We start from the raw sequence: 23,379 nt of genomic DNA, 5'->3' as shown, positions 1-23,379 counted from the left end.
TGAAAAGTAAATGTGCTTTGTCATTTGTTACATGATTGTGCTGTTTTTCCACTGAATTCAGACCAGTATGACCTGTGACAAAATTTTTGAATATTTTAAATCTCTGTGTGTGCATATTTTTGATGGAATTCCTTGTATTGTTGATTCAATGTATATGATGAGATTCGCAGGTGAGTACATGGTGTTGATACTCTATTCATGCTATACATTAGACATGTAAATATAAATAGTATTCACATATATGTACTAATTCATGGTTCTCTAAATAAAATAAATTATTATATAAGCCTTCTTTGTTTTCACTACAGGTGTTTTTCTCATTTAATATGAATCGATTTAAGATGGTAACTGTGCCTATGAAGCACATATTTTACCACCCGCATTTATTACCCCACACAATATTTTTGGGATACATACATCATTTTCTTCAGCTAAGTGACCTGTTTGCTTATAACATAGTTCAGTCTGTAATGGTCGGGTTCTATGGCTCCCAACTACCGTGTTATGGGGGGGGTCACACTGTATTCTGGTTAACATTGCATGGATTGGCCAACATTTCAGTCGATCACTATCCAAAACAACTGTCCCGTGGGAACATGACTTCATGATTAAAACACATACAACTCAGCACTTCAGAACACCTGAATTCATATGATAACAGGAAACATGATCTGTAATGACAAGCTTGCCCAGATATTTGGATGTAATCTTCAACAGTGTGTGCAGGTAATTTTGTCTGACAATCTTGTATTGTTGAACAAAATATAAAAGAGGGTAACAAGCATTTCAGTGTACCATTGGTCATCTTAAAATGGATACACACTAACAATGTGGTGTGACTTCAATCAGCTGATCATATGATATGCAGTCTTGTGACATATCAATATCTTTAGCACTTGCTTGAATATTCCACATTTGGACCCATTTCCAGCATTCATGTAAGGGAGACAAGGACTCAAGCATTTCTCTAAAATGCATCTTACTACCCATGGTTCATTGATCCTTATTATCCCCCATTGATGCTTGGCATGTGTAGCTAGCTGCAACAGGTAGCATGCTCTCATGTTTGCAAAAGTTACTACCTGTAACAAGCAAAATCAATTGACTAGTAAGAGAAATCATTATATATGTTAGCTATGGTGACATCCATGATGTCCATATTTTATGGGTAAAATGATTGCATAAGGAAATTGCACTATTTCTGTTTTTGAGATATCACTGTAATGCCTTCCTAATTTAAGCAAAGACTTGCTTATAAGATGTAGCATTAATGCAAAACAACGGGTGCTGAAAATCATCATTCAACTCCAACAAATCCAAATGAAATTTTACATTGTGTTTGAACTAATCAGTACAACAAATAACAGGTCAGGGTCTGCGTTGCTTACAGTTCGACCCAATTTATAGTGAGTATATATGGTATGTATTTTGAAACAGGAAAAAGAGTTCTTATATTTTTGTCCAATATTGAGCATTTTGAAAACTAATCCCCATTATCTTGCACCTTGAGTTACAACTGGTTTACAGTTATGGACCCATCACAAGGTAATAATTTTTTTCCTTAATTTCTCTGTATTATACAGTTCTTGCCAGTCTTTTGCTATCTTACATAAATTCCTGTCTGGTCTCGCCAAAAACACTAACTTAAAAGGGGAAGAAAAGAAAGAAAAACAATTGAACTGTTGAAACTTGTTGGTGTCACGTTTGCCGATATTTATGTTATGCATGGATGACATTCAGACACAGATGTGTCTTTCTGTTAGAGGTTTTAGAGATAATTAGCTTCATTTTTTTTAGCTTTCCAAGTTTCTTAGGTTTTTCTGTATCTCTGTTATTTATTTTAGGTATTCAGACTTCATTGTAAATGAAATCGATCTTGAAGGAAATGTTGTTCAACTGACCAGCACTGACATTCCCGTTGAGATGAGACAGGTATGTTAGATAAAGACACAAAACAAGCTCATTCTGTCCTCAATTATCATGTGTTACATTATCAGCATTATATACAACGTTCACTGAAGAGATTTTATTCAAATATACTGTATGTGTATGTTTTATTGTACATATACTCTGCTATATTTTAAAATTTACTCATCCCTCATTTTATCCTTTCTTCCATTCATCACACAATCTTGTAAATGCAACTAGTCTAAGAGTTTGTTTGATTCCCATGAAAGTTTGATAAATATTATGATCATCACAAGAAATACATATATCAACAAATTACGTTGCTTTTGCAATTGTATGAATTATTTGTAAAAAAAATTTGAATGCAACTGATCTCACAGTTTTCAATATCGCCATGAAACTTTGTAAATGTTATGTTCATCATGTGAAGATGTGCCTATCAGCAAATTATGTTAGCACTCAATTTTGTTTTGTTGAGTGAAATGAGTATATCATAGAATTTTTTAACACAGCTGTCTCTGAGAGTTTGTTGAGTGAAATGAGTATATCACAGAATTTTTTTAACACAGCTAGTGTTTGATTGCTGTGACACTAAGGACATGTACTGTGACACTAAAGATCATTGTCTGAAGATGAGCATATAAAAAAACCATTGCAGTGTTTTTAACGCTTGTTTTGAGTTGCAATGTATAACATGCTTCAAAGATTTCAGTGTATTGCCATGTTCTATACTTCATCTGAAGATGGATATATTGACCAATGATTGTGTATCAACAGTACTCAGGCCAGATATCAGCATAAGAGGATGCACTGTTAAGATGGATATATTGACCAACGATTGTGTTTCGGAATTTTAATTATTGCCCCTTTTCACTTTGAGCCTTTTATAGTGTATAACAGAATCTTGTGAAAGCAGCTGGTCTAACAGTTTTAAATGGATCACCATGAAACTTCAAAAAATTAGCCATCATTTGGTCAATTGTAGTCATTCCTTTTCCTGTCTTCAATGGTTGGTTGATTATAGTTTGTCCAGTAGCATGACTGAGTGTATCAACAGCATACAGTACTCGGGCCAGATATCAGCATAAGAGATGCACTGTTAAGATGGTTTGTCAATATGAACAAAGGATTAATTTAGGTAACAATAGATTCCAGTGCATTTTATGTCCATGTTTGCAGCTTATTTCATGCTGCATTTGAATTTCTCCTATCCACACCCAAGATTGTATAGACAAGTTTCAACAGCTAACAATGTTGTCACAAAAAAGTATTTCAAGATGGCATGTTTTATCACCAGTATGTAAAAAAAATCGCAATTTGGGGCATTGTCAAAGCCCAATGCAATCCTTGAAAAATTTTTTTTACATGTTATTTTGTTTGCTTATGAGAAAAATACAAGCATATGAAATTTTGGGAGCCATGACACGACAGTTGTAACTGAATTAACGTTATAAAGGAGCACGCTATAGAAGGGTCACATTCTACATATCATGATCATTTTCAGAAGATGTACAAACCCATTGCATATCATTGGTCATCATCATCAGATGTACAAACCTACTGCATATCATTGTCATCATCATCAGATGTACAAACCTAGTGCATATCATGGTTATCATCATCAGATGTACAAACCTATTGCATATCATGGGTCATTATCATCAGATGTATAAACCTATTGCATATCATGGGTCATTATCATCAGATGTATAAACCTAGTGCATATCATGGTCATCATCATCAGATGTATAAACCTAGTGCATATCATGGTCATCATCATCAGATGTACAAACCTAGTGCATATCATGGTCATCATCATCAGATGTATAGACCTAGTGCATATCATGGTCATCATCATCAGATGTATAAACCTAGTGCATATCATGGTCATCATCATCAGATGTATAAACCTAGTGCATATCATGGTCATCATCATCAGATGTACAAACCTAGTGCATATCATGGTCATCATCATCAGATGTATAAACCTAGTGCATATCATGATCATCATTAAAAGAAATACATGGTTACCAGTAACTGTACTTGTAATATTTAAAGAAGCATTGTTCACTATTTAGACTATAAACTCATTTATGTCATGGTGGATGTGACAAAGTAGATTTGGGAGTTTATTTATTGGAGGAAATTGCTCACCATTTCTATAGTTCAAGATAAATTTTAAGATGCACCATATTTGTGTGGATTTAATTACAGCAATATCCTGAGGTATATTGAATTTCAAATTTGACAAAAATCAGATTACAGTATTTAGATTTTATCTGAAAGTCTTATAACTTGAGTCATCATTGTATTGAGTTTGTTGCCACAGTTATTGTAATTTTTGAAAGTTATTGATGTCACAAATAAGACCTGATTTTATAAAGAGTATATGAATGGCACTCAGATATCAAAGAGGATGTTTCAGCATTGTGGTATTGATTTGGGCCTATGTCACAGAGGATGGTCCTGTATCGCAAAGGATATTTCAGCAGTGTAATATTGATTCAGGCTGTATCACAGAGGATGTTTCAGCAGTGTAGTATTTAATGCAGGCCTGTATCACAGAGGATGTTTCAGCAATGTAGTATTGAACGCAGGCCTGTATCACTGATGTTTCAGTATTGTAGTATTGAATGCAGGTCTGTATCACAGAGGCTGTTTCAGCATTGTAGTATTAATTCAGGCCTGTATTGCAAAGGATGTTTCAGCAGTGTAGTATTCTTTCAGGCCTGTATCAGAGAGGATATTTCAGCAGTGTAGTATTGATTCAGATCTGTATCATTGATGTTTCATCAATGTAGTATTGAACCCTGGCCTGTATCACAGATGACATTTCAGCAATATAATATTCAGGCCTTGATCACAATTGATGTTTCAGCAATGTAGTATTGAACCCAGGTCTGTATTGCAGATATGTTTTAGCTTATTGTATTGCCCCAAATGTATATCCCAGATGATGCTTCAGCAGTGGTGTATTGACCCACGTGTATCTCACAGATTATGTTTCAGCAATAGAGTATTGGCCCAGTTCAGATTTTAGCAATGAGTAGGTTGATGAAAAGTTAAAATTTATAATGGTTCTGTTTTTAGTTCAAGGGATTCTGAGATGTATTTGTTGTCAACATAAGGTTCTTCATTTGATTACTTGAAATGATCAGTAAGATAAATAATACTGTTATTGGATCTTTCTTCCAGCATTCACATGTGAAGGATATGGGTGGCGTTCTGTCAGATGATCAAATTGACCAGCTTCAGAAGCTGATGTCCTCTAAGGAAAAAAAAGAACAGAAAGCTGTTCTTATTGAGGTAAGTCACAGACATTAATGAGGATAAACAGGTTTGTCAGTTAAACAAGTTAGAGACAGATAGTGAAAAACTGAGAGGAATGGACTTGAGATTTTTCTTTTTGCAATTACACAGATGAGACAGGTTGTATGTAAGAACATACCACAGTCCTTTTTGCACAGTATAGTGTTGCATATTCAGATATGTCATGTGATTCTTATTTATTGGAATTACAAAGTGCTTTTTGACTCCAGGACTAAATTAATATATTGGAATTATTGTGAATTCATTCAAGGACAATTTTGATTATATCATTGTGATACATCAAAACTGTTAGCACATCACCACATTCCAGGCTTTTGGTACAGCAGTACATTCAGTATCAGAATTCATTTAGAACAGCACTGAAATTCATTTGGAATACTCTATACATTTTGACTTATGGTAGAACTTTTAGGACTTTTGGGGATTTAATTCACAATACTGTAAGTTTTTTTAACTTTTCTCTTTATATTTTGGGGGAAATACATTTTTTGTATAAGTTTACAAAATGTGTTTGTTTTAAAACTTAGTTTAAGACTTTGGAGTTGTAACACTGGTTTAGCGTATCCCATAATTAAGATCAAAATATAATGTGTGTTTGACTTTTTTTTCCTATTGAACACTTGTATAACAGATAATATCAAGTATGAGATGATTCTAATCCAAGTGTAATAAGTAGACCATGTTTATTAATAAATGGATGGATGGATGTATGTATAGGGTTTAATGGCACATCAGCACAACCCTGGCTGAGCAAAAGCTTGGTAGTATAAATGGTCAAGAAAATTTGTTGCCAAAATTCCCAAGTTGACAAAACCATCCAAAATCTCCAGGTGGACTAACCATCCAAAATTACCATAAAGTACAACATGCTAGCCACAACTTTTATGCACCAGGTGATGAGATAAAAGGTAAGGATACCGCAGAACTCCTAAAAAGGCATATAAAACAACGATAATACTAAAATAAAGGGTACAAGCTTAAAATTAAGGTTCAGTATTTTCAATATAAACTACACTTGTTAAAAGTCCAAGATCTCCGCTGGAATGTTGCCTTTATTATTCATATTTTGCAGTATACAAATTGGGCCTATTATGCAGGCAGGTCTGCCAACCCTTATGATTTGACCATAAGCACAGAAATATAAAACAAATGTTCAGATTCTTGTAAAACATAGGAAAGGTCACAATTAAATTAATTGGACATCATGTTGTTTTGATTTAAATACGTGTTATGGCAGGAGAGATTTATTGCAATCACCATATGAAATTGACAAACCCTAAAAAATTATGTTGAGTTGAGAGATCTAGCAGGAAGTATTGAGCTCCATGGGGTTTGGAACTGCAGTTTCTGAACTGTTATGAAGGTAATTGGAGTCATTTTGTGCTTTACAAACTGTTTAGATCAATATCATTTTTGCCTTTGCTACAGTAGCAGCAGAGGATGCTTAGGAACTTATTAAATGCATTTTTATCAAGGTTTACAATATCAGTAAATACTATTGTGTAAGGCCCTATTCAAATTTAGTCTAACTTACAGAAAGCTATTGACTGCATTATTGACACGGTCTTCTAAAGATTGGCAGGTCTGGGATATAAAAACATCGTGCTGCAAATTCTTGCAAATATCTTTCAGCTGATGCCACTAAAACACTTGTGTTTTCATTAGTACAGTTCAGTATGCATTAGAAAATAATGTGAGTCTTGACTTATAAGATATTGATGCATTTGCCTTTCAGATGCATACTGTCTGGCTATTTTAACCTAGTTCTGACATACTGTCTAGCTATTATAACCTAGTTCTGACATACTGTCTGGCTATTTTAACCTAGTTCTGACATACTGTCTGGCTATTTTAACCTAGTTCTGACATACTGTCTGGCTATTTTAACCTAGTTCTGACATACTGTCTAGCTATTATAACCTAGTTCTGACATACTGTCTGGGTATTTTAACCTAGTTCAGACATACAGTCTGGGTATTTTTACCTAGTTCTGACATACTGTCCAGGTATTTTGACCTAGTTCTGACATACTGTCTGGGTATTTTAACCTAGTTCTCACATTTCTTCTTATACATTAAATTTTCCCAATCGGAATCAAATGAGATTGGTCTCCCCCTGAATAGAGTGATTGGCATCAAATTATAGTAAGTTGCAACTTCTCTGCTCATGCCTGGTAATCGCACTGTTTACAAGAGGCCTCACAAATATGCTACCAGTCTGGGAAATATACCTTTGTGTTTTCTTGCAAAATCTTGACCTATTTTCATGGTAAATGAACATTTTCACTTAAATTCTCTTTCTTCATGATACAATAAGTTAACTGGTGCCATCTTGATTTCCTGTCATGTGGTTTATATTACTTAACAATTTATCTCTGTACTCCACCTTATTTTGTAAGCTACATCTGGTAAATGATCATTAATATATATGTAAATTATGTCTAAAAAGTGATCACCTTTTACATGTAATAAATTATATCTAGTAAGTGATCACTTTTTACTTGTAATAAGTTATACCTAGTAAGTGATCTCTTTTTACTTGTAATAAGTTATATCTAGTAAGTGATCACTTTTTACTTGTAATAAGTTATATCTAGTAAGTGATCACTTTTTATTTGTAATAAGTTATATCTAGTAAGTGATCACTTTTTACCTGTAATAAGTTATATTGTGTAAGTGATCACTTTTTACTTGTAATAAGTTATATCTAGTAAGTGATCACTTTTTGCTTGTAATAAGTTATATCTAGTAAGTGATCACTTTTTACTTGCAATAAGTTATATCTAGTAAGTGATCACTTTTTACTTGCAATAAGTTATATCTAGTAAGTGATCACTTTTTACATGTACTTGTAATAAGGTCATCTACATAATCTTGAAACTCTGTGTCCACTTCACAGTAAGCTCGGCTTACACTTGAGATACAGAGAGAAAGTCAGGAAACAGGATGTCAAAGAAGCAAATCTTGTGCATGTATAGGTTCCCATAGCCCCACCTCCTTTCCCACAAGAGACACAGAGTAGAATGACAAAGTATGACACACCAGACAGAAAAATCCTCATGCAAACCCATTTCCTCAACAAAGGTCAAGATCTCAAGAGCCACCAATATCGAAACACAGCAAGCAAGAACCCATTTTGATCCAGTTTCTCTCCTGTACAGATATTGTCATAGAAAATGTCATCAGGCTCATGCAGACATGGCAGACATCTTGGCAGGAAAAGAACTATTGCATTTCACCAGAGAATAGGACAGAATGCCCTAATGACCCATGACAGACATGCCCTAATGACACATGACAGACATGCCTTAATGACCCATGGATCTTGTATATCCTCATCTCAGAGGATCTTCAGATACATTATGTGACCATCCGCCTTATTTAGAGGCTTTCTTCCTTCACTACTTACAAATTCTGTATACCCATATAAAATCAGTAATCTGCATCAGTAAACAAACACTTAGAAAAAGTGCATTAGCATTTTTTCACAACACAAACTCAACAGGATTTTTCTTCAGACTTTTCCTGGTTGTAAGCACACAGTTTAAGACATAGCCATCACTTTTCTGATGGTCAAAGCAACAGTTTGTTAAGGTTTTGGCTGAAGTTTCTCATTTGCATATATTTCCTATACCACTTGTGTTATGACTCTATGATCATAAAATAAGCAACAGAAAAAAGAGAAACCTGTATTGTAAAACTTTATCATGTAATTTAATTAATCAAAGTTATAAAATAAAGTATTATGAAGTTAATCAAAAATAATCCTAAGGGCTGTTCCAGTAAAACATATACCCCCAGGGGGGAAGACACTGTCAAATTAAACCAACCCACAACAGAAGCAATTTAAAAAAAATTATGATCCACCGTCAGATGTGTTTTAATCAAAAAGCACTGTCCCCTACAGAAGCATATTTTTAAACATAATTTCTGGCTATGGGTTAGTGGGCAGTAGAAGCGATTTTAATATTGGGTTGGGGACAAGTGATTTAAATGACAGCTGGCTGGAGCTAATCTACTGAATACTTATAGATTATATAATCTACTGCATATTTTTATTTGTTTTCATTCATTATAATCAATCTTTTGTCCTGTCTGTCAGCCGTGTATGTCTCTGATACTGTGAAATCATGCATTTTCATGGTGGCTTATTATTTGTGTGTGTCATTGATCAGTTCCTTAATATCTACTAATTTAACATCCATGAATATAGATTTTATAATAGGGATTTCTATTCTAATACAGACTTCATGAATTTGTATCCTTACTAAACTGTGTTTACTAAAGTGATCACTATATTTTGCTATTTATCTTTGTTCTCATGTTTGCTGTTTTTGATTAGAATAATAATTAAATTTTGTATCGCTTTAACTGTATGATCAGATGCTATGATTCCTTGTTATGTTTTTGAATAAATGTTTTGGTAAACTTATAATTAATGATTTGCCAGAAGAAAAAAACATTAATACCTGTGGAAGTGATGTTGCATTATTTCTGCCTATTTTTACACTATATCATTTCCTGTAAGAACATATATTTCAGTTACCAATGTCTTATTTTTATGCTTGTTTGTAAGACTAATATAAAGTTAAAAATAAAAAAAGCAATACAGCAAGTCAAACATTTTTATATCATTAATTAGATTTTTTTAAAAATGTATGAAAGTCAAGGAATCATTTTTCCCAGAGTACTGATAAAATCAATGTCATTGCAGTTAACTTGTCAACAGCATCATCATTATCACTGATTGCCTAGCAGTAACATTCTACACTTTCAATCCAGTTGTCACAGGTTCTATCTGCCACTTCTAGTCTTTCATGTGAGACTTATACCTATGGCCTGAGGGGCTTTCATAGCAGAGTGGTATAAGATGCTTGTCTTGTGATACAGATCTGAGGGGCTTCCATGGCAGTGGTACAAGATGCTTGTCATGTGATTACTTGCCTCCAATGTGCTAATGAGAATGTTGCCAGTTACTTGTGGAAGGTCAGTGGTTCTACATAAGTGGTGTTTGGTGTCTCAAAAGTACTTGGAATTTCTTCAGCAATAAAACTTGTTGCCATATATAGATTCTCTTAATCTGAAAATGGTGTAAAGGCCTTAATAATCTACTGAAACCCCGAGATCTCTTGTCTAAATGACTTCAGCTTTTGGAGATAAACATCATATCAACAGAGACTCCATGTTCCTAAGTATACTAAGGTGATTGCTTTTACATCACTTGCACATCTCACTGAGTGAGCTTTTGTCACAGATCAACCAGTTTGGGTTGATGGTCTTTCTGGGTTCTTCCTCCACCCAATATATTGTTTTAAAAAAACAAAAAAAAAACAACAAAAAAAATTAACTAAATCAACCAACTAATCAACTGTGGCAACAGCAGCAAAGATGCTAGTCCATCATTTTTTGACACAGCTGTATGAGTTTATAAATTTTGACTCTAGTAATTTTTGTAGACCTTGGAATATCATCAGTTATGCCTTTCTGACAGTTACCAAAAAGTCATTATCATTTTGTACAAATGGATTTTTCATGGTGAGTGTATGAGAAGTCTTAAGCAATCCTGCATCCTGAAAAGTTTACATTTTAGCTCACTTGAAGTTTCTCTAATAATGTCCATTGTTTCAGCTAGAACTGTTATAACTTATTCAAGTTATATTCACCAATTTCTGATGATATGCATCTGTAATAAATATTTATAACAAAGTATGAGAATGCATCATTGTTTTTCAATGATACATTTGAATTGAGCAACAACCAGAATCAACAAACCAATAAATAAAATTATTCACATCTCTCAGGCAGAAGAACAATGTATACTGGTAATCATGATCTGCCAAATTGTTTTTCCAACCATACTGATTCAGTGGACATCATCACCAGAATGGACAGAAACAGACCAGAACAGATATAACCAGAACGTTAAAATTGATTTGATTCATCTTTTAAATTAAAAATTCACATTGGTTTAGTTAACTGTACATCCTTTATTGTCTTCCCTTTGGTGTAATTTCTTACTGAAGCTGAGAAAATAATGTTGCACACATAAAAAAGAGGCACACTTCTACTCATTATTGTTTTTATATTACTTCTACGTTCCAGCCTGTTCTTCTGATCATGTCCCCCTACCCACATACTGTTTGTCTTGTTTATGATATGTATTTAAATTTGTCAGTTACTTTTCCTACTACTATACTAATTATTTGTGAATATGCATATCAGTGTGAAATGCAATGGGGAGACTAAATCCAAAATTGACAACCTCTACATTTCTTGATGTATTCTGCTTGGATTCCACGTTTCTGTACAAAACTCAAGAATTCAGGACTCGCTGTGCTAATTTAGTTCCCACTGTAAATTTGTGCAAACACCATGATATTAAAATTGAGTAACTTAAAATTTTGAGTGCTCATGATCAAATTTGTATCAGTATAGACACATCTATGATGACAGCTTTTGTGAAAAGAAAACCATAACAGCTGCACCATTTTCTGGACCTACACAAATTTGAAATGTGTGCTTTCAATACTGCACCAAAGAGTCAACTGCTGATTTCAGTAAAGAGTCTTCCAAACTCAGGTCTGTAAAGGTATGGAAATTATGTTAATAAAACAATGTCCCTCACTTTTTTCAGTTACAAGTAGAACAAGCTCTCAAAAGATTCTTTTTACTAAAATCTTACTTTCATTATCAACCAATCAGGGACAGTCAAACCCATATATACTCTATTTTAAATAATCTTCACTGATTTATAGTATGGTTCTCGTTCTTTCATATCTGTAGTAATCCGAGTCCTTCAACAACTCTCAATGGTTGTAAGCCTTTTTCAACCATGCTGACTGGACACGCTCTAAGATAATGTTCAAGTTACAGAAATACCATTGGATAACCAGAGACCAATAAAATAATTTATATTATCTACCCTGCAGGGATGCTGCCAGGATTTCAGGAAGTTTTGTGTGTATGTGTGTGATCTCCAATGAGAAAGTGGTGGCAGGAGGAATAGCCATTGTTAAATATCTCCCTAGCACTTAAATATCTGTCACTCTTATTTACTGTTCCACTCTGTTAAGGCTCTACTGAAATCAAAATACTCAAAGAGATGTCATCCCTAGTTGTATAGCAATTATTACTGTGATGTCATTGGGCATGGTCACGTGGTTGTTGTGGAGTCATGGTTGGGATGGCAGAAAGACCAGAGGCTTACTCCATATTTGACAACTAATTATGATGTTATAAAAAGAATTAAAATTGTTCTAACAGTCGAGTTGGACTCAGATTATATACTTGATTTTAGTCAATGAACAGGTTCTAAAACTGATGTGTTTCTTTTGGAGCCATGTTCCTCCATCACATTCAAGATTTGAATATACCAAAGGTGAAATTAGTACAGGTGCATCCTAAATTACTATCATAGATACTTCAAATGTTATTCATTGTGAGACTTTAATGCCAGAACTTGTAGCTTCAATGATTTTTGAGTTAGAAATATGAATTTCTTCTCAAAAAACTAAATTAGATGTAGATTACATTGCTTTTTAATGATACAGTAAAACCTGTTATGAGAGACTGCCCTTTCTGCCAACCAAAAGCGGTCTCTCAGGACAGGTGGTCTCTCATAAGAGGTGTGTGAAAATGGACTGGTTTTCAGGGTCAATAGTTAGCATTGTTGAATAATAAATAATACCCATACTCACTGTACATGTGTCATATCCTTTATTCATAAATCTTGTTAAATATAGCATGCATTCCTCTCAAAATATCTTTATATAATAAAGATATACATCTATCAAACAACAAGAATAAAATTTATATTTCAACATCACATTAATATGTACAAAAAATGAACAGTTAGATATGATGTATATATCTTAGTCTAATCACTTATTCACTTGTTTTTTAAGAAATCCATTATACTTCTTTGTTGACATGTTTTACTCAGCTGTTTGGTCTCCGTAAACTGTCTGTCGTGACGTGGCATATTTCCTCTGTGCTTGTACACCTTTCTGCCATTCGTTTCTAATGGACTCCTTGTCTTTGATTACATTTTGTGAGCAGTCTCCCCTTTTTCGTTTCTTTCAAAGACATTAATCCTTTCTTCCAGTGTTAAAATTTTTCTTTTTTTCAGTGGAGGTTCTGCCATTGTTATTAGTGTTGACATCGGTTTTGATCAGGTTTTGGGGAAATGTGGAATAAATATATATTATGTACTAATGAATGAAACCTAAAGACATAATTAACTCATCAAGAAACAATACATTTATTCTGAGACGAAGTTTAAATCAACAGCATTATAGCTCAATAAACAAAGGTTGTGACCATCTGCACCCAGGTAAACAGATGGTGGCTTGGTGAAACACTAACAAAAGAAATAAAAAATAATTTTAAAAAAATCCGGAAATGATTCTCACTTACTAGTATTAAAGACAATGAGCTCATTCACCGTCCAGGCATTATGGATTAACTGGAAAGACAAACGATGTACTCAAACCTACACTGAAGCCCTTTCAAACGACTTCTCACTGGGACATAAGGACTACCAGCATTTTGTGAGTTTTCATAAAGATAAAGAAAAAATACAAACCTCTAAAATGACTGCGTATATCCATCATTACTCCCTTTGATGTTACTCTTACTGGCTATTCACATGACTTCGGCACTACAATGGCGGTTAGTGACATGTACTTTAGTCTGGTTTACTGCAGTTTATAAATGACACTCTACGCTGGAGTTGTAAATTTCACAAAACTGGTACTGTAGCAAGATAAATTCTTTTTAAATACTTTATTAGAGAAATCTTTACTATTTATGCATTTATCTTTGTTACAAAGGATTAAATGATGGTTAGAGGTGTTTATCTCGATAAATGGTTGTTCAACTATAGTGTTATTTAATGTGCACTTTGTTTGCATACTACATTTATCCCACCCCGAGTGGCCGAGTGGTCTAAAGCGTTCTCCGTTACGGATCACTGCCATCTCACCTCTGTCTGCGCCGGTTCGAGTCTCAGATTCAGCCAATGTAGGTATGTGAGAAAGTATGCCAGTAGCTTCTCGTGGGTCGGTGGTTCTTTCTGGGGTTTTCCCGGGTTCTTCCTCCACCATTAATACTGGCCGCCATATATAGCCTATCGTGTGCTGAAAAATGGCGTTAAACCCCACAACAACAACAACAACAACATTTATCCCGAGCTCTAGTGTTTACAAAGGATTAAGTTAAGGTCAGTGGTGTCGATCTGTTTTGATTTTTTTGGCGATGCGGTCGTTCATAGCAGTGTCAAAATGCATATTTTGCCAAGAAATCTTGGTCGCTGGTTGCGTTCAGCAGGTGGTCGTTCATAACAGAGCGTTTATGTAGTAAAATCGATCCATGAATTACGATTGTGGTCGGGAATGACAGGTGGTCGCTCATGACAAGTTTTACTGTACTGTGAGAATTCTTGATGTGTAAACATTGCACAAGAAATGTACATCAGAGCAGAAAATTAATACTACTGGGAAAATACTGATAGGAATATGCAGAAATGATATTTAAATGGAATTATGTGGTGACAATACAAGTGCTGGTTCTGCAACTTTTCAAAATACATCTTGTACAACTATTCTGTTGTTTCTAACGACACTGTAATATGGCAATAATTTCTACACACATAAAGTTGACCCATTTTTACTTTAGTCCCTTGCTAATTAATAGTTTTAGATTTTACAACAAATCAAAACTAAGCACATTTTACCTTTTGACAATAATACATGATTACAAATATTTAGATTACAAGAAAATAGAAGTTACAATTTTATTAAAAGTACTGGTACCAATAAAACGAAAGGAGGTAGTAAAATAACAATCAGGATGAACAGATTAGTAGTGTAGTAAAGAATACGTATATCAGAATGACATCAAGTATTTTTTCATCAATTTCTTCATTAATGACACTGCTTCAGAATGTTGTGTAATAGATAATAGTAATTCAATTTTAATACAAATACCAAATGATGGCTTGGAACTAAGTGCCAAAAGGTCTGCAGAAGATATCACCATGATCAAAATATACATAGGAAGAAGTTAGAACCGAACACAAACAGGACAAATTTTTATCCATCTTGCTTTGAGTTTACACAGATCAGTCATTCTCTTATGTTTAATGTTATTTAATTTTTGCACATAGAGAGCATGTGCTTCTTTTGGTAATACATCTGCATGATATAAAAGTTTGTTGCGTTATTCTTTTGTTGCCATATGGGTTCTGCCAACTAGAAATCTGCACATATGTAATTTTGTTGTATGGGGATTCTCTGATGTTCCCTATGAGCATTAATCTGTTAATTATTTCTGAATTTAATATGATCCTCCTCCTCTGTGTATGAATATTATTCTGTGCTGAGAACTTCTTTCATTGCCTGCTGTCTGAAACACATATGCATAACTAACTTGAACAAGTTACTGTTCTTTATGGTTGTGCAATTTTCAACATCTCACTGGTATGGCCCCACTGGATATCTCTGTTCCCAAAAAATATGTTTTCGAACGGTCTCACTAGGATTTTAATACTAGGAATACAGGACTCACATTTTGGTAAAAATAGGAGTCCCAATAGCAAAAGTTGCAGTCCCCTCCCAGAAAACTATGCAGATTATAAGAACTATTTGTTGCCATTGAGTTTAATTTCTAACATTCTTTATAGCACTGACATAGTTCTTGTTTGTCCATCAGAGTGAGTCTGAATTTTGTCAATCCAAGGAAGGTCTTATTCAAAGCACTAAGCTAGGCATCACTCACTTTTTTACACTTGGCTACTGTCCCATCCAAACTATCAGTTCTAGCAAATTTAACACTCTCCTGAATCTCGTAACTGTCTTCTTCAGTTTGCTGTTGAACTCCAAAATACTCATTCAAGTCTAAGTCTCAACATGTCATGATTCCTAGGTCACGTGCACTGCTTATTGTGCTACACTAGGAAATGAACACAATAATTTAAGCTAAAGTTGTTTATTTGATGTACTGTTATAAATTACCACATGTACATCTCTGGGTCTTTCTGCCTCAGAATTCAAGCACTGTAAATATCAGTAGATTTTGCCACCCAGCTGCCAGTCAAAGCCTTTGATCTTGCCGCCCAGCTATTGCAACATGTTCCTTTGATGTACTCATATCAGTGACATGTACATTGGGGGGGGGGGCTTTCAGCCACTAAATTCTGTATTGTAAATATCAGTACAGCTAATTGATCATTTTCCCACTAAGCAGGTTGCTGAAGCAGGACTGGCAAGTCTTTGAATTTTGCCTAAGTGATTTTCTGCGTCCCCAATAAAAAAAATTGGCATCTAGATGTGCATGACTGAGCATTTCTGAGACCTCTGAGTTTTCACTAACATGAACTCTACCAAAGATTCACTTCCTTGTAGCAGTGCTTTGCTGCTTCTTATGCCAGATTTTTCTCTTCCATAATGCTGTATTAGGGTTTTAAGTCCAACATTCCCATAGTGTGCTTGTTCAGACCCCATTATCTTGAATATATATAACCGGCATATTGTCTATCCAACACGTACATCGGACTCGCACTCAACATCAATTTTGGGCTCAAAATCATACACTAGTATTTCCAGTGACATTTTCCCAATTTCCAACAGAATGATATACCTGAAATTCATTGTCATCATAGCTATCACCAGCCAGTATTTGCCGACTGAAAACGTCGTCTGAAGACAAACCCTGTTCTTTTGCCATTTTGGTTTGCTGTGTGGCCCTTATTCGAAACAACACATTTGTAATACTTCTTGATGAAAATAAGGTTAAAACATCCATCAAAATACTAGGTCCAGGGCCCAATGAACCAATCAATTTAGTTTAACAGCCATTTATGTTGAACCGAACTATCCAGCTATCTGGATGTTGCATCCAGCGCAGCGAGACTGCTAATGGCAGCGTGAATTACGTTGTGAAATGCACTTTTAAAGTTAAAATTTGAATAAAAATTGCATACTGTGCAAAGGACAGGTTTTATATCTGCGACGTTAATGTAATTTGCGGAACGTGTATAACTGCTTTAAAAGTATGCAAATTCATACAAATTACATGTACTGGCATTATTTTCTGACACAATGTTTTATTCACATGGGAGGGAGTTAGATGTGATTTTAAATATATATTCATTTTTTCTTCTTCTGACAACCCTACCAGCGATTTCTCATTTTGTTAATACAACCCACAACAGAAGTGATTTTCCTAATTAACCTTCCACTGTCAGAATCAAAATAGCTTGAAACACAACCTCCTACAGAAGATTTTTTGAAGTGCCATCTCTGGGGGGATATATGTTTTATTGGAACAGCCCTAAAAGGTTTTATTCAGGTCCAAAAGAATTGAATGTTTCAAATGAGTTTCAGAGGATTGTATCACAATGGCATTGTCCAGAACTCCTCTAACCAATTCACATTAGTCCCAGAGTATTGTTTTAATCCAGTCAGCACTATATATTTCCAATGAATAATCCTAACAAATGATTCCTCACAAATTATCTAAAAACAGCATTGATCACATCTGCAGACTGATTTCAACATATGAAATAAGAATCTGAAAAAGGAATTAATCCAAATTAGGAATAAATCTGATTGCTTAGTTCTCTCCTTATATACACCTTCAAGAGTCTATTATGATTATATGTCAAAATATACCCAACATGACTGATCTTATAACTCGATCTAATATTTCAAAATACCTATTCATGTGATGTAACCCATCCAGTGGGAAATAATTATTGTAAGAACTCATTACCTAGTGAGAAAAGTTGTCAACATGGTATTATTATTAATATCATTATTAATGGTTGTAAACAGCTATTTATAGATGTTGGTAATTTCTGAGGTTTGCATACATAGACACTGTGTACCAATTCAGGACACTACCATTTGATCTGAATCTTCGTCTTTTATCACAAGAATCATGGACACTTGTACCATTCTTTAGAATCACCGCCACATCTCTGACATGGAACTGCCTGGACAGTCCAACAACTTGACTGACATCAATTACCAATGAGGGCAAGGGTGAATCAAGTCCCCAGACTTAAGCTGTATAGTTTGGAATTTCTCAGGTGCTGTCATTGTTTATAAATTTGCAGTGAAGTTCACCATTTCCCAGATAGGTTTGATGTTGTGATGGTTTGAACATCCCAACAGAATCGGCTGACTCATACAGAATGGTTTGTTTTACCATCTTGGTATTCAGTCCAGTCAGTGTCCTATCACATTATCCTCCTGTGGACCCCTTTGCAGTGAGGTGGAACACCAAGCTTCTAACCTTTGTCTTACCCATCTCGGATCCCAAAGCTTTACCCAAATGTGGAATAGTTGCAGCTTGTACACCTTTCTCCCACCCCACTGATTACAAAGTCTTGCAGTAAGTGAGAGAATCATGAATGCTACTTTTCCTGATTGTCCCTTTACATTCGTGCTACTCCTCCTGATTGGTCCCTTTACATTCGTGCTACTCCTCCTGATTGGTCCCTTTACATTCGTGCTACTCCTCCTGATTGGTCTCTTTTCATGAGTGCTACTCCTCCTGATTGGTCCCTTTACACGAGTGCTATTCCTCCTGATTGGTCCCTTTACATTCGTGCTACTCCTCCTGATTGGTCCCTTTACATTCGTGCTACTCTTCCTGATTGGTCCCTTTACATTCGTGCTACTCTTCCTGATTGGTCCCTTTACATTCGTGCTACTCCTCCTGATTGGTCCCTTTACATTCGTGCTACTCCTCCTGATTGGTCCCTTTACATTCGTGCTACTCTTCCTGATTGGTCCCTTTACATTCGTGCTACTCCTCCTGATTGGTCCCTTTACATTCGTGCTACTCCTCCTGATTGGTCCCTTTACATTCGTGCTACTCTTCCTGATTGGTCCCTTTACATTCGTGCTACTCCTCCTGATTGGTCCCTTTACATTCGTGCTACTCCTCCTGATTGGTCCCTTTACATTCGTGCTACTCTTCCTGATTGGTCCCTTTACATTCGTGCTACTCTTCTTGATTGGTCCCTTTACATTCGTGCTACTCCTCCTGATTGGTCTCTTTTCATGAGTGCTACTCCTCCTGATTGGTCCCTTTACACGAGTGCTATTCCTCCTGATTTGTCCCTTTACATGAGTGCTACTCCACCTGATTGGTCCCTTTACATGAGTGCTACTCCTCCTGATTGGTCTCTTTACATGAGACGCTACTCCCCCTGATTTGTCCCTTTACATGAGTGCTACTCCTCCTGATTGGTCCCTTTACATGTGTGCTACTCCTGATTGGTCCCTTTACATGAGTGCTATTCCTCCTGATTGGTCCCTTGAAGTGAGAGGAAGTGCAGATCAGCAGCATCTTTGATCTTGTGCCAGAAATCCTTCCTACTCCTCACTAGCTGAAACAGATGGTAGTGCATGCATTCGTTTCAAACCCAGAGATGTCAAATCTGCATGCCTTGTTCATATCACACAAGCCCTTCAGAAGGTAACTGTTCTCCAAGTGGTGGACATAATTTTCACTGACAAGAAGGCCCACCACAGGTTTTCTCCCATTGGTGCAGGCAGAACACGTTTTGCCCTTAAAAGCTCTAATAGGAAAATTCCATCAAAGGCTTTTCAAGAAAATTTTTGCTTCAGTCAAAGTCAAGCCTACCAATTTCATGCAGATTTCACAATCATGGAAAGGAGGACATAAAACCAGAACCTCTGACCTTCTAGTGAATTTCAGCTGGTTTTGATTGAAGGCCTTGGACCATTGTCTAAATGGAAACCCTCATTTGGTTATGGTTGAATAAGGTACCTTTTTAACCATTGTTGAGAGCCACTCTGTCACACCTTTCGTACAAGACCTGTATCCTATTCAATTTAGCCACACAATAGGTTGAATCAATCAGATTTTCAGTGGTTCTGATCTCCAGTTATCATTCATTTTCTCTCATGTTGGTCCCTGAAACAGACTCCTGCTCATAAGAAATTTGTCTTATTGAAGTAACCAAAATACTTGAACCATTCTTCCCAAGGGTATCTGCAGGATCCCATCAGGTTACCAAGGTGGTACCTGAGGTGGACCAAGCCGATAAGAAGAGAGAGCTCTTGCTTCAATTTTATGACTCAGTGAAGTGAAGAATAATATTTTTGCTCAAGCTCTGTCATCCTGGATCTGTTGGGTTATCCTGCCAGGGAACTAATCCAAGGTCTAATTAATCTCATGTAAATCAAGTCACGAGGTTATGGCAGTTACCACTAGTATAGCACTTACCAAACTGACATTGTTCATGCTTTGGTTTATAGGTCAGAAACAAAATTCTCAATCTTTTACATCTTAGACATGTTATGCTAAATGGCTAAATTCAGGCTTGTGGGACCTATGCCAGAATCGTCACATCAGGCTTCCTTCCCAGGATGCTCAGCAGTTTTGTAATGATGTAGGTTACTCTACTATTGCTGGATTTATCAGATGCAATTTTGTCTTAACTGTGTCCATTGCAGTAGTAACTGACAATTTATGGGGTTTGGCACCAATCTCTCTATCCAAGAGGAAACCACTCATCTCTGACTTTCATGTTGGCAAGCAGACAGCTTTTTTTTTTTTAATTGAAGGCCTTGGATGATTGTCTAAATTGGAACCCTCATTGAGTTATGGATTTCATGACAACATTTTATGATAGTTAATGATAAAACAAGCCAAGAAACATATAGAATATTTTCTTAGCTTGAAAGGAGCTGGATTTATGAGGTAGTTTATGTACTTCTGGCGTGTTATGATTATGTAAGTAATAGTGAAGAATGATATTTACTGCAAAATTGGTTTCTCAGTAGGCTAGTAATATTTTACATTTTATGTACTGATAGTGGCTTTTTGAAGAAAGAAAATGATATATTGAAGTCTCTTGGACAAAATCTTTGAGGAAATAAATTTACTTAGCTTAGAAGCAGAATGAGAACTAAGAAGGAATGTACCATCAGAAACAACCATAGATTCAACAGACTTTGTGGATTTAAAATTTCTTTTCTGATATTGTTATGTGTATACGGGCTAAAATTTCATTGTAAACATTGCTATGTATGTGCAGGTTGGTGAAGACAAAGAATTCAGGACAAGAATTCATCATTGTATCCGAGAAGACTTCCCAGGGTTGGAGAGCACCACAGTTAGTGAAAATGGCAAGAAAGTCATAAAAGTGGTGCATGCAGGTCAGTCACTAAAACAAATTATTAACAGACTAAAAAACTAATATCAAATTTAGCTTTATAAAGAGTGATGAGGCCATGCTAGCGTTCAATAACATCATTTAGAGGAGTTATCCCTCTTGATTTCCCATTCTCCATTTCTTATTTTCACAGCCTAATGGTACTTTGAACTTCAGTTATATTAATATGACCTTAAATTGAGTTCTGCGTTCCATGACTTCATTCATAGGGTGTTATGGCCTCTGATGGTCTGTCCATCTGACATTTGTCTCTGCAGCAAGAGGTATGGCCCCTGATCGCGTGTCCTTCTGAGGTTGTTTTCTGCAGCATTATTGGATTTCAACCAAATTTTGTATGCCGCTTGATACTGTTGAGATCTCTAATTGAATGGCATCTTGTATTTCTTTAACAGAGATAGAGAATAATAGATAGTATTGATATCACTATGGATTTATAATTATATGGTTTGAAATAAAGCCTTTTTTTTGAGGGGACTAGTTTTGGAAGACATAGAGACTTAGCTATCACTTTGCTGGCAGGCAGTTATGGTGGCAACATCAGGGTTACATTCTTTTGTGAAAGTAATATGTTAAGTTTATGAAAATCATTATAGGAAGTGTGATTTGCAGGTGAGATATAATGTTCTGCAGAACATTTATCATTTCAAATTTTGGTGTTTTATTTTTCACATTGTAGACTACGTACAGCTGTTTATTTTACTTATTTGTTTTAATCAGAGAGGTCATCCCGCACTGACAGGTGGCCGGCAGATCGTGGAAACTATTGCAGATTTGTGCTTTACAAGGAGAACAAGGATACCATGGACACAATTAACTTGATAGCTCGTCTGGCAAGGTAGGAACCTTTTTTTTTTTGTCTTCTAATTTTTGGTCCATAAGACCAGATAAGCTTATCATATGATCCTGCATCCATCATGGCTGTCATCTGTCAACATTCTCATCATGGACTGTCAACTGCATCCATCATGGACTGTAATCTGTCAACAATCTCTTTTTACCTCACTAGAGACAGTATTTCTGATCCGATTTTTAAACAGTTTGAATGTGTGCTTATATGATCTTTGATGAGCTTGATAATGACAGAGCTCTACACATAAAAGTGACACTGAAATTTAGAAATGTAGAAATGTAGCAGAAATAAATCTTAGCAAAAACCTTGAGTGTGAAGACCAGCAGATCTTATGGGATGGCCTGTTGTCTGATGTTGGTTGTGTGATGTCTGTTGATCCATTAGCACAAGTTTGTTATCATTATTCCTTCTCAGCTGTTTGAAAGATTGCCATGAAACTTTAGAAGCACATTCATTCCAAGATCTAGTTGGTCCTGAATGAAAATGGTGCTACTCAGACAACCAATATGACTGCTACAACAACCATCTTGAAAATCTTGTTATTGCTATTCCCTTTTAAGCATGATTATATCAACATGAGGTTTTCACTAAAAGACTTTTTATAATATCACATTTGGTTCTAAATGATCATCAGTGCCTTACACCAGTTCTATAATCAGTGAGATCTGCACTTATTGCAACCCAAAACCTCTTAATTTTCCCAAACCTGCTTTTCTTTGGTGTTTCATTTGCATTTTGAAGGCATTCAGAATTCATATTGTTTGTATTCCATTCACATTTACATTTCAGCTATCATCTCATTGTATTTCATTTACAGTCTCAGAAAATCGATCTGATTTTAGTTTTTTTTTTTGTGTCACTTCAGTTCTTTTTTCCTTTCAGTTTCATTCTACTGAAAAATATGAAATGCAGTATATGAAGTGAGTTGTCCATTTTTGAGTGCTTAAGAGTGAAACCTATTGCTTTAGTGTCTTGTCTCATAAAATGTGTACATTAAAAAACATTGCAAATGCATAAAGTGGAATAGACTGGACTGAATTTTTGATAAATTAGAATATAAGTACAGCTACAATAAATGT

At 35.4% G+C, this 23,379-nt stretch overlaps 1 protein-coding gene across 6 annotated transcripts in view; it reads left to right on the top strand.

The window, feature by feature from the left end:
* LOC149789085 (pseudouridylate synthase 7 homolog) overlaps positions 1-23,379 on the top strand; it is an 87,924-nt gene that overhangs the window by 13,252 nt on the left and 51,293 nt on the right. For all 6 annotated transcript variants that reach the window (XM_089975280.1, XM_089975276.1, XM_089975279.1 and 3 more), the window contains 4 exons: positions 1,845-1,932; positions 5,104-5,214; positions 21,313-21,433; positions 22,168-22,285. In XM_089975280.1, coding sequence (XP_089831406.1) covers positions 1,845-1,932; positions 5,104-5,214; positions 21,313-21,433; positions 22,168-22,285 — 438 coding nt within the window. The remainder of the gene's footprint in view (positions 1-1,844; positions 1,933-5,103; positions 5,215-21,312; positions 21,434-22,167; positions 22,286-23,379) is intronic.

Source organism: Sinohyriopsis cumingii, chromosome 11 (genome assembly GCF_028554795.1).
Source record: "Sinohyriopsis cumingii isolate HCF-2022 chromosome 11, ASM2855479v2, whole genome shotgun sequence".
Lineage (NCBI taxonomy): Eukaryota > Metazoa > Mollusca > Bivalvia > Unionida > Unionidae > Sinohyriopsis > Sinohyriopsis cumingii.
The sequence above is the reverse complement of the archived record's forward strand: the minus strand, read 5'-3'. Positions and strand labels throughout refer to the sequence as shown.